Raw genomic sequence first — 13297 nt, 5'->3', positions numbered from 1 at the left:
GAATTCGTTTTTCACAAAAAATGGTGTAGTGGCTAATTTCAAACAGGAGTAACTCAGCAACGCGATACACCCCAAAGCTTAGACAAATACCGAATTACTGCTGCTGATGTGTTCTTTCCAGCCATGCATAACTCAATTCTTAAAATTGCATACATGTGACTCATTTTCACGGAGCGGGTCACATATAACTTTTAAAGGTGCAAACTTGTTCACATACGGACCCCTCTGAAATAACATAGTTTTCCGAGAAAGAAGTAAGTTTCCACTAAAATATTTGAATTTGATTTCGAGACCTCAGATTTAGAATTTGAGGTCTCGAAATCAAGCTACTGAAATCACACAACTTCGTGTGACAAGGTTGTTTTTTATTCCATTGTTATCTTGCAACTTCGACGATCAATTGAGTTAAAATTTTCACAGTTTTTTTTATTTTGTGCATATTATGTTGAGATACACCAAGTGAGAATACTAGTCTTTGACAAATACCAATAGTGTCCAGTGCATTTGGATACTCTGGACACTATTGGCATTTGTCACAGAAAGTAATTACCAAAAAGAAAAAACACCCTTGTCACACAAAGTTGTGTGCTTTCAGATTCTTGATTTCGAGACCTCAAAATCTAATTCTGAGGTCTCGAAATAAAATTCGTGGAAAACTACTTCTTTCTCGAAAACTACATTACTTCAAGGGGAGCCGTTTCTCAAAATGTTTTATTACTATCGACCTCTGCTCATTGCTCGTTACCAAATAAGGTTCAAGCTAATCATTATTTTGAGTAATTACCAATAGTGTCCAGTGCCGTTAATACCCAGTTTCAGTTGAATATAGTTATTGACATACTTGAATGGATACCATAATAACGTCAACCTGTCTTCATTAGAAACATCTACAGTCATCAAAAGACAAGATGATATGTCCATATCATTTGGAAACATGATACACCTGCTGTTGATTCTAGTTGTGATTTGACTCAAAAAATATACTTCGATACCAACAAACTGAATTCCCTAGAAATGCAGTTCAATGAAGTGACCCTCCGTAAACACACGCAAGTTATCGTTATAACCTACAGACAATGTGGAGGGGGAGGGGCTTCAGACATTGGGGAGGAGGGTTTGCACGAGGCACGGGGCAAGGATGGAGAACGGGCAAAGGGTATTGAAGTACAAAGTGCGCTGGTTCAACTTCTCTTTATGGTTTCAGATTGATTATTATAAAAGGCAACATTTTTAATGCATATAGGCATTTAGGCTTTCACATCTCTTTCATTTTATGGAAAATAAAATGGTGCACATTTATATTTTCTCATAATATTGAAAAGATGCTGCCCCTGAATGGCTACACTGCCGACACCATCAAATCGCTTAGCTATGTGAAATGACATTAGCTATAGGTGGGTTCTTGCAGCGCTGAATGTAAACAATTTGCACAACGGGGTGCATCATTATGTTATGTTTGAATGTTTGTTTCATCAGTTCCCTTTGCTTCTCTCACTGTTTTCTCTTCTTCATGCAAAACAATGTCTGTCCAACCCACCCCAACTGGGCCCAAATTCATAGAGCTGCTTAGCAAAGAAATTTGCTTAGCCTGCAATTTCTTCCTTGATAAAACAGGATTACCAACCAAAATTCCAGTTGATTTTAAGGTTCAGCAAACAACAACAGCTGAATACCAATAACAAGCAATTTATGCGACAAATGGAAATATGGTTGGAAATCCTGTTTTCATCAAGGAAGAAATTTCGTGCTAAGCAAATTGTTGTGCTCATAGCAGCTCTATGAAATTGGGCCCAGATCATCGAACCGACGGTCTGCTACAGTCATCAGAACATAAAAACAGGTTCCGAGAAATTGGTGTGGTGTGTCATGTAGCTTGAAACTTTTAGCAAGTGTCAGCATAATATCAGGTTCCACTCACCCGATGCGCTAATAGTCCCCCATGCGGGAATGTAGTTACTTATTGGAGGTACCCTATTGGTTATTTCAATGCTGACACCAAAGCTATATAAGCAAGCTGCAACAAGTTACTGATTCAGTGAGCCTGGTGCTGGAACAAGTTTGCCTGACTGAGTGGTGTTGTTCTTCCAATAAGTAACTAAGAAGTATTGGGTGTTATTGTCATGTTTGTTTTTGTAGGATGTCGAGGCCTCTTGGTCTTATCTATTGCTGTAGCTTGCTGTTTGGCTGCTGAAGGATTGGCAGAAGACGAATCATACTCGTCATCGTCATCGTCAGCGTATACAGGTAAACGTCATAATTGTGTTATGAATCTAGCATAAAGATAAGATAACACCATAGTACTATTTATCACGCTGTCACCATCTTGGTCATTTTTCCTGTTTCCATAACAGTAATTAATGCTAACATTCATTGCGCAAAACATGGCACCAGACTATGGTTTCGTCCAGCCTCCGTTTGGTTACAATTTGGAATGAAGTAAAATCAAGATGGCCACACTGTGATAAAAGTCTATATGACTGCCTACTCATTTTTGGGTCACATCGATAGGGGCAACATGACGTAGGGAAATGTTTTCAGCAGGTCGTTTTTCAACGAGTGGCTCAACGTTAGCTGGGCCGATATTCTGACATCTTATTAAAAAGACAATACTGCCGACTACTAGAGTGGCCAACTGGTCCCGTATAGCCAAGAACATTATACTTTAGTCTTTGATAACGATTAAAGTGCCCAAGTACAAACTATTCTGATAACCGAATGCCGAATAGCAAGTTCTCTGTAATACGAGTACTTTATAAAGTAAAAATACTCCAAAGTGAGATATTAACACATTTGAATACTTATTTTAATATAGGCCTATAGGGCCTACATAAATATATTTCTGAAACTGATTTGTATAGGACAATGTGTAGTTGTTATGAGAACTATGACTTCATTGAAGAGAAGGTATACATTTGATAATCACTCTTAAAATGAATTGCAATAAGAACTTATTAGTTAGAAATCTACAGCAGCTTTCGATAGTATAAAGCAATTTGAGAAACATCACTTTGAAGTAATGTGGTCAATTTTAACCCTAACCCTAACTCTAACCACCCTAACATTTGAATCTGAGAAGCGTTCCTACGCGGAAATTTTTCTCAGATTCTGATATATTCCTATTCCAGATTTTCGGCGCGACCACGTTTTGAAATTTTCAAATGTTAGTTTGTTGAATATTAATATACTTTATTTTAAAGACACTGGGCTCTATTGGTAACTCAATCGGTCGTCGAAGTTGCGAGATAACAATGAAAGGAAAAAAACACCCTTGTCACACGAAGTTGTGTGCTTTCCGATGCTTGATTTCGAGACCTCAAACTCCAAATCTGAGGTCTCGAAAACAAATTCTTGAAAATTACTTCTTTCTCGAAAACTACTCCAGTTTAGAGGGAGCCGTTTCTCGCAATGTTTTATACTACCAACCTCTCCCCATTACTCGTTACCAAGTAGGGTTTTATGCTAATAACTATTTTTCGGAATTACCAACAGTGTCCACTGCCTTTAAAGAAACACTTTGCCTTGTAGACAACTTCATTTTTTAAGAATAAAGCATACTGGGCTCGTCTTCAGAAGAAAAGAGAATTTTTCTTCCGAAGACGAGCAGAGTATACTGTTCGAAACGTCGAGACCAAAATCGGCTCTATTCAGAGCCAACACTCCTTCAAAAGATAACTATTACATGGTTGTACCAGCAACTTTACTAATAAAAACCACCTCAAAGCAAATGAATAGTCTTTGTATGTATCTCTTCTTAACATTTCTGTAGGTGTCTCTAATGATCTTCCATGTATTGGACCTGGTGACCGCTCTTACCGAATGTACCTCCATGGTGCATTTATGAGGCTAAATGACTGCAAAGTCTGCACCTGCGATAATTCCACTTTGAGTTGCCAGATAGAGTCATGTCCACAAGAACTACCCTGCGGTCCCAGCAGTAGAACGAAACTTGATGGTGAATGCTGCAAGACGTGTCCTAAAAGTAAGTCAATGTTAATAGCCTAGTTTCGAAAGCCCTTTTCCCACTACGGAGCCATTTCCCGGGAAATGGTAGCCGGAACAAATGAACGCTATCGGGTTTGGCTCTTTGAAGAAAACGATTGCTTCTAAGGCTTTTTCTGGAATTTCAAGTGAAGTGGGTGAGAGCTGTCGTAACTAATAAATGTGATTTTATTTAAAAGGAGAGATTTATATAAATCACCCGGTACAGCCTGCTGAATTCCGATAACTTTGTTGGCATGTTTGAATACTCTACCCAATTAAACATTATCTTGAGCCCTCATGTTCCCATTAATACAAGTTAAACAGAACTTTGGTGTACAGATTTGTAGTACAATATTGTAAAATAGCACGATCAAAATTTAGAGAGTAAAATAAGCGTTGTTGTAGCTTGTTTTAGGAACACGTTGCCTTGGATCGGTCGATTTGGTCTTTAAACAAAAGCGTGTGAAACCGTTTGTCATTTCGTGAAGCCAAAATTTTGACTCCATAAAATAACCGACCTTGTTTCTTCGCGACATGAAAGGAAAACCGTGCAATTTCGAGGCATGTTTGTGTGGATCATATTCTACTTTAAAGGAACACGTTGCCTTGGATCGGTCGAGTTGGTCTTTGAAAAGCGTATGTAACCAATTGTTATAGAATGCATATGATTAGAGAGATATTTTAAAAGTAGAATATAATGATCCACACAAGTATCACTCTAAATTGCGTGGTTTTCCTTTTATCTCGTCGACAAACACGGTCGGCCATTTATGGGAGTCAAAATGTTGACTCCCATAAATGGCCGACTGTGTTAGTTCGCAAAGTAAAAGGAAAACCACGCAATTTCGAGGCAAATGTGTGTGGATCATTGTATTCTATACTTTTTAAACATCTTTCTAACCATATATATTTTATAACAAACGGTTACAAATGCTTTTCAAAGACCAACTCGACCGATCCAAGGCAACGTGTTCCTTTAAATCCGAACCATTTGCATTTCACAACAAACGGTTACAAACGCTTTTCAAAGACCAACTCGAACGATCCAAGGTAACGTGTTCCTTTAAAGTCACGTTTGCTATCCATAAAGCCCACAGCGGTTGTATCATCTGCATATTTTATGAAATCATATGGTATTTAGTACAAAAGAGGTGACATGACACACCCCTGGGGGGCTCCCGTATGCGTATTTTTTTTTCCTAGGACGAACGTGGGCAATTTACATAAATGAGCGTACTATACATTTTCCCATGCACATGCGTACTTCGACGTAATAATAGTTGTGGAAATACACTCATGCATATTATTAAACATGTACACATACACGCATACACGTGTTCATGTTACATGTACAATGTACATCATATTTAGTACCATGTACCATGTAAAACTGCGTATTTGTACAACTCTACCTTTTGTCCATAAAATGCGTCGCGCTTGCTTTCACTGCCAAGTCTTGATTGCCCGATAAAATACGTTTGGATATGGTTGGGAGGGGGAGGGAGGGTAATTATGAAAATAGACAGACGGTCATAATGAACGGTTGTGGTCGCTAATTTTTTTTTTTTAATGAAATTTAATAGTACACTGCATTACAAACAGCACATATGCATCTGGAGCACACACAATTATGCAACCACAATAGTGTGTTTTTTTCAAAGGTTTGTTATCTTATGCAAGTTGGGATACATCAAGTGAAAAAACTGTCCTCAACAATAATTACCAAATCAAGTGAAAATACTGGTCTTCAACAATAATTACCAAATGTGCCCAGTTTAAAAATAGACCATATATCTCCATGGTGAGACAATGGAGGAGGAGGTAGACTGGTTCATCACAACCTGTACACCATTGTGTGAAGCGTAGTAGTAGAAGAAAAGCAGGTTGTGTGGTTCCCCTTTATTTACCACAACTATTTTCATTCCACATACCACCACCAGTGGCCCAAGGTCCCTTGCGGTCACCACTAAAGCTCGTGCATGCGCGAGAGTGTTTTTCGGGCAAAAACACACCCATTTTATGTTAATTGCCAACGTATGTCCTAGGAAAAAAGTACGCCTCCCGTATTGGTGTACTGAATGGATGAAATGGTGGAGTTAATTTTGACCTGCTGGCATCGATTTAACAGAAAGATATAGATCCATGGGATATTGTAGGATTGACATTTAAGTTATAATTAATGTTGTAATTAATGTTGTAATAAGCAGATGTGGCTGGATGGTATTGAAAGCACTGTACAAACTCACATTGGATGTCCAATGTCGAAATAGGAAAGTTGCCATTTGCTGTCAGACTCATATCGAATGTCTAATAACGAAATAGCAAAGTTGACATTTGCTGTACAAACTCATATTGAATGTCCAATAACGAAATAGCAAAGTTGACATTTGCTGTACAAACTCATATTGAATATCCAATAACGAAATAGCAAAGTTGACATTTGCTGCTGAAAACCATATTGAATGTCCAATATCGAAATAGCAAAGTTGACATTTGCTGTACAAACTCATATTGAATGTCCAATAACGAAATAGCAAAGTTTACATTTGCTGCAGAAAATCATATTGAATGTCCAATATCGAAATAGCAAAGTTGACATTTGCTGTACAAACTCATATTGAATGTCCAATAACGAAATAGCAAAGTTGACATTTGCTGCAGAAAATCACATTAAATGTCCAATAACGAAATAGCAAAGTTGACATTTGCTGCAGAAAATCATATTGATTGTCCAATATCGAAATAGCAAAGTTGACATTTGCTGTACAAACTCATATTGAATGTCCAATATCGAAATAGCAAAGTTGACATTTGCTGCACAAAATCATATTGAATGTCCAACATCGAAATAGCAAAGTTGACATTTGCTGTACAAACTTATATTGAATGTACAACATCGAAATAGCAAAGTTGACATTTGCTGCACAAATACATATTGAATGTCCAATATCGAAAGTTGACATTTGCTGTACAAACTTATATTGAATGTCCAACATCGAAATAGCAAAGTTGACCAACATCGAAATAGCAAAGTTGACATTCGCTGTACAAACCGATGGGGATGTCCAATATCGAAATAGCAAAGTTGACATTTGCTGTACAAACTCATATTGAATGTCCAATATCGAAATAGCAAAGTTGATATTTGCTGAACAAACTCGTATTGAATGTCCAATATCGAAATAGCAAAGTTGACATTTGCTGTACAAACTCATATTGAATGTCCAATATCGAAATAGCAAAGTTGACATTTGCTGCACAAAATCATATTGAATGTCCAATATCGAAATAGCAAAGTTGACATTTGCTGTACAAACTCATATTGAATGTCCAACATCGAAATAGCAAAGTTGACATTTGCTGCACAAAATCATATTGAATGTCCAATATCGAAATAGGAAAGTTGACATTTGCTGTACAAACTCATATTGAATGTCCAACATCGAAAAAGTTGACATTTGCTGCACAAAATCATATTGAATGTCCAATATCGAAATAGCAAAGTTGACATTCGCTGTACAAACCGATGTGGATGTCCAATATCGAAATAGAAAAGTTGACATTTGCTGTACAAACTCATATTGAATGTCCAATATCGAAATAGCAAAGTTGACATTTGCTGTACAAACTTATATTGAATGTCCAACATCGAAAAAGTTGACATTTGCTGCACAAAATCATATTGAATGTCCAATATCGAAATAGCAAAGTTGACATTTGCTGTACAAACTTATATTGAATGTCCAACATCGAAATAGCAAAGTTGACCAACATCGAAATAGCAAAGTTGACCAACATCGAAATAGCAAAGTTGACATTCGCTGTACAAACCGATGGAGATGTCCAACATCGAAACAGCAAAGTTGACATTCGCTGTACAAACCGATGGGGATGCCCAATGTCGAAACAGCAAAGTTGACATTCGCTGTACAAACCGATGGGGATGTCCAATGATGAATTACCATGTATGTCTTAGTTTTCAGAGTGTATTTTTATAAACAAACTGTTGACACCTCAAAAACAACCTCATAGTAGTACAAAGCTTTGTTGAATTGAGTTTTTCGTTTAACCTTTCCTTTGTAGATGTGGTCCCACGTGAGCTTTCCTGTATGTACGATGACCAAATTATACGTCATGGTGAGCGAAAGGTGGCACTGAATGACTGTTCGTACTGCGACTGTGATAATTCCACTTTGAGTTGTCAGTATCTTACATGTCCACCACTTGGTTGCAGACAAAGAATCAGAATTGAAGGGGAATGCTGCAAGATTTGCGGCTACAGTAAGTCATCTCTAACATTTAAGCAGATTAACATCAAACTTACACGGTCTACTAATGATGATGATAGTTGAAAACATCCGTTGAGATATTTCTGCCTGAAATGTCATAATAATTCGATGAGAAATAAATAGTTGAACCTTGCGTTTGAAGTTTATCGCTCAGTGAACGTTTTATTCATTTTTTTTTACCAATGTCATGCAAAGTGTGTAATCGGTTTTCACTATTTTCTCGTGACCCAGATGGCCGATCGATCTCAAAGTTTTGTTAGCAAAACCAATTCTGTAATGTTCCTTAAAAAGGCGCTTTATCTAATGACATTCTTTACTATACAAAGAATGGCCGTGCTTACAATTGAATGCTTTGGAACGCTACACTGCAGTGATAACGAAAACGATAACGAACACACCAGACAGAGAACGCATTCTATTGGTTGAATTACTCCACGCAGACTACGCCCACGCTCATTCAACCAATAGAATGTATTCTCTTTGCGTCGTGATCGTTGTCGTTTTTGTAACCTTGGGGCGGGGTGGGGGAGGACGGATGCCCCGGATTTTTTTTATTTCTTTTTAACAAAAAGAAAAATTTCCGCCCAAAAACGGAACGTTTAAAAAAGGCAACAAATGCATTGAGGCAGCTGCCGGATCAATTAACCCTAACCGGGTCCCAACAAGTGAATCAAAATTACGCAGAATATTAGTCAGACTCTCTTCTTTTTTACCAGTCTACCTGTCAGTCTGACCTCAAAATAATCTCTTCTGACCCGAGTTTTTTATTTTATATAAAAAGCCATTAAAAGTGGGTCAAAATGATGCATAATCCTGTAGTCTTTATTTAAACCAGTTTCTTGGTTAACCAGACCCAGAAGTGGATCAGTAATCTGACCCGTGTGTTTTTAAGAGTGTTGAGAAGAGGAACTAAAACATAATTTACATTCCTAATACCATACAGATGTTAGTGTGAATGAGATTAATCCAGAGGTGCCACAAGCTTCCATAAAACAAGGCAAAGCAAATGAGATTGCTCTGCAGCTGAAAGTGAAGTATTCGGAGGCAATTCCATGGAATAAACACGATCGAGGGGTGTGGACAGTGAGGGTGTGGATGTCTAGCAGTGAAAACGGGCAGAACGAGCTGTCTGGCACCGTCATGCAGAAAGCTTTGCATGAAAGAGAACGGCCTTCTTCGGAAATGGAGGGTAAAGTCGTCTTCAACGACGTCAGCTATGGTTTTGACTTGACCGGCCATACCTGTCAAGATGCTAAATTCATCTGTGCCCAGTTCATCAACCCCAAAAAGGAACGGAACGTATATTATTCCCTGGTCTTCATCTCTCCGCTGTACGGGGAACTCTTGACAAGCTGTGTTGAAAATACAAACTGCCGAGGTTAGCTTGGACATCACCACTGCTAAGGTTAGTTTTCATTCTTTTTTATAAACTGAGCATAATCAGAAAATAGCTATCTAGGGAAGAGATGACCAATTCATAAAGGCCCTTATAATGGAAAAAAAACTTGTCCAATATAGTCTTGCAATCTAAAGACCTTACGAAAGTAAAAGTCTGAACCCATCACCCCTCCTACTAAAGGACTCACAAAAGAAACCTCTCTGTAGCCTGAACATCTGACGTCACACTTCGAGGCTCGTGAATAACGCCAGAGACCGGCCGGCCTCCAGCCGGCGTGCGTCTGTACATTCACCTTTGACCTAAATTCATTTCACATAAAGGGTGCGTTCGTTTAGCTTCCCTAGGTCGACCCCCATGTGTGGCGGGTTTTTTCCAGGACAAACGTGGGTAATTATCTGCACACGTTCGTCCTGGAAAAAGAAAACGCCACGGGGAAGCTAAACGAACGCACCCAAATATCTTTGGTCAAATTCTGCACAAACTTTACAATATTGCAAGTACATGCACATGCATATACTGTGTACAATACACATACGTGGACACAGATGCAGACGACCGAAAGTAACCTTTCCATTTCTGTGTTTCGATTGGTCGTCCGAGGTAAGCTCAGACCCAATCAAAACCAACCAAGGTGCGGTAGCTTTTGTTCACTGCATTTATCTAATGGTCATATTATCCAATGAAAACACTGGACCTAGCAGCATGGTAGCAGGTACCTGTCTTTATCCGCAAGGATAAAACTCTCTGGGGAAGCACGTCGTGTACTTTTTAAACCATTTTAGGACGCTAGGTGGCAGCAGACTTACCATGTAAATCCGTTGTTTCCTTTAACGTGCGCATGCTCAGAACTACAACAATGAAAATTTACCGTGTAAGTCTGCTGCCACGTAGCGTTCCAAGGTCTCCCATTGCTAATGTACCCCCTTCCATTTCCATTGCATTTAACACTGTTCAAAGAATCGATCACCATGGTGTTTAATAGTAGCCAAGGGCCCTTATAACTGGAACCAATGGTTATTTATTCAATTTGTTAAAAAGCAGAATGTTGTATTTCTTTTCTCTTTACACAGCATCACCACTGATCTCCAACTTGGAAACAGAAACAGTTCAACTGCAGGTGGAGTTCAACTTTCCATAAACAAACCGAGCTGGTTGGGAAGGACGACTGCATACCATTAAACCAAATCCAACATTTTCTGTAAGCTTCCAAGTAAATAAAAATACATTCCATAACTGGTTGTTTTGTTTTGTTTCCAACATGTTGTTATTACTTTGTAAACAAACTGGATTTGTTTTGCATTGATGGCTTTGTATTGATTGCAAAAACTCGAGCTGTGACGTTGCATTAGAAAGGTCTATGAATGCCTCAAAGTTTTGAGCGTTATTATCATGCAAAAACTCGAAAAATTGACAAACAATTTGCAGCTCTAATTTCCATTTAGGAAACTCAGGTTTATTATGACCAGCAGGCAAACAAAGTCTATGATGAGTAGCAGTTTCAGATGTTGAATTTTCTATAGTGCTGTGCAGAGGACGTTAACATCAAAATATTGTAGTTCTAGTGAGCTTTGCTAATTGCTGAAAGATAATAAAATAAACCGATGACCTGAACATTCAATGGAGTTTATATAACATTTATAGTTAATGTGAGTGATCCTGGATTAAAGGGTCCAGTAACTTTTGTAGGACAAAAAAACCAATGTCACAGATTTGAACTCACACGGTTTGAAAATAATGATAGTAGAAAGCTTCCCTGAAAATACTACGTGCTGAGGGGCTGTAGTTTTTAAAAGTGAGTAAAACAGGGTCATGAACATAATTTTCGTCTCAGTGATCATGAGACGAAAATTATTTTAGCATGAAATAAACGTTTTCGTGACATTGTTTTACTAATTTCCCCCAAACTACACCACCTCAGCAAGTAATATTTCAAGGTACGCTTTCTACTGTCATTATCTTCAAATGGTGGAAGTTTAATGTAAATCTGTGGACATTCTGTTTTGTGTTACAAAAAGTACCCGAATCCTTTAAGTATCACACATCACTACACTCTAAAAACATCTGGGTCAAATTGGCCCAGATCCAGACAATTTGATCAAATTTGAGTCAAATTCAAAACACCCCATGAGAGTATCATCTATCTCGGTAATTGTACAATGTAATTTGTTGTAGTCACGACTTTGTATGGCAATCCATTGTGCTGACTTTCGGCCTATATAATGATCGTATTATGTGCTGTGCTGTTATTATGTGTTGTTGCTATTAAAACAAGTACTGCATGAATTGTATCCTTTAAATTGAAAATGTTGTCGTGTTGTTGTATTGTTTCAAGTAGATGACCGCCCCGCCCCACCCCACCATACCCCACAAGAACATACCACAGGCCCATCATGTTCAAGGGCACTGGACGCTATTGGTATCACTTAAACAAATTGTTAGCATAAAAACTTACTTGGTAACATGCAATGGAGAGCTGTTGATGGTAAACAACATTGTGAAAAACTGCTCCCTCTGAAGGAACATAGTTTTCGAATAGAAGGAATTTTCCACGAATTTGATTTCGAGACCCCAAATTTAGATTTCGAGGTCCCGAAATCAAGCATCTGAAAGCACACAAGTTTGTGTGCCAGGGGTGTTTTTTATTCCATTGTTAGCGCTCTGTTAGCGCCCTCTTTTGAACCCTCCTCCTCCAGCCCATGTTCCCACATGGGGGCTGGGGGCGAAATCCCCGGCGGACAGATTTCCCCCTGCACACTTGTTATTCACTTATGCCATTTAAGACTCTCACATATCAGTCATTGACACAGTCCCTTCATATCAAAGAGACTGGGCGGTTTTAGTATTTGCTCATTAATTGTTATTGACATGACCGATTCGTAATACTTTGAGACTTGCTCCTTTTTTTCGCTTAAAGGAACACTGCCTTGGATCGGACGAGTTGGTCTTCAAAAAGCGTTTGAGGCGTTTGTTATGAAATGCATATGGTTAGAAAGATGTTTTAAAAGTGATCCACACAAGTATCACTAAACATTGTACGGTTTTTGTTTTACCTCGTCGAATAACACGGTCGGCCATTTATTGGAGTCAAAACAATTCTCTGTATTCTACTTTCACAACATCTTTCTAACCATACCGATTTTAAAACAAACGGTTACAGAACGCTTTTCAAAGACCAACTCGACCGATCCAAGGCAACGTGTTCCTTTAAAAACGACGTCACCATGTTGTAAAGCTCGCCCGGGGATCTTCCAGCCTCGGTTTGGTAAGATTGATATCAATGGGGAAAATTCAAGATGGCTAGACCATCATAGAGGTCTATAGTGGCATTTGAGACAAGTTTATCTGAGAATAGAGACTTGTAAATATTACTGAATTTCTCAAAAAGGACTCTATTTTATATGGGATGGATAACAGTGAACTATGGGGGGTCAGCTGAATGTTTTCTTCGGTCGCTTTGATGTTGCTGAATTTAGCGATTTAAATACTGACATCTGCAGAACTTTGGAATCCAATGCAAGCACAGAAAACGCAATCCAACTCAGCTTGCAAACCGTTGAGAACGCATTAAAGAAATTTAAAGCCAACAAAGCAAAGGGCCCGGATGGGATCTCGGGAAAGACTCTAAAAA

The 13297-nt window shown here is 38.5% G+C and overlaps 1 protein-coding gene across 1 annotated transcript; it reads left to right on the top strand.

The window, feature by feature from the left end:
• Positions 1–2016: 2016 nt before the first annotated feature.
• LOC139936554 (chordin-like protein 1) lies at positions 2017–11968 on the top strand. Its single transcript, XM_071931381.1, has 5 exons — positions 2017–2244; positions 3767–3979; positions 8065–8262; positions 9214–9675; positions 10740–11968. Exons 1-4 carry the CDS (start codon positions 2121–2123, stop codon positions 9651–9653), a joined length of 975 nt encoding a protein of 324 aa, XP_071787482.1. The 5' UTR covers positions 2017–2120; the 3' UTR covers positions 9654–9675; positions 10740–11968.
• Positions 11969–13297: the final 1329 nt, after the last annotated feature.

The sequence above is a fragment of the Asterias amurensis genome, chromosome 4, assembly GCF_032118995.1.
Source record: "Asterias amurensis chromosome 4, ASM3211899v1".
In the NCBI taxonomy this organism is placed as follows: Eukaryota; Metazoa; Echinodermata; class Asteroidea; order Forcipulatida; family Asteriidae; genus Asterias; species Asterias amurensis.
The sequence above is the reverse complement of the archived record's forward strand: the minus strand, read 5'-3'. Positions and strand labels throughout refer to the sequence as shown.

What these genes read in the sequence shown, in the direction of transcription:
- LOC139936554 (XM_071931381.1), top strand. Translation starts at nt 2,121, where the DNA reads ATGTTTGTTTTTGTAGGATGTCGAGGCCTCTTGGTCTTATCTATTGCT. An exon ending in GTCATCGTCAGCGTATACAG is followed by an intron (nt 2,245 to 3,766) that starts GTAAACGTCATA and finishes ACATTTCTGTAG; the next exon opens with GTGTCTCTAATGATCTTCCA. An exon ending in CTGCAAGATTTGCGGCTACA is followed by an intron (nt 8,263 to 9,213) that starts GTAAGTCATCTC and finishes AATACCATACAG; the next exon opens with ATGTTAGTGTGAATGAGATT.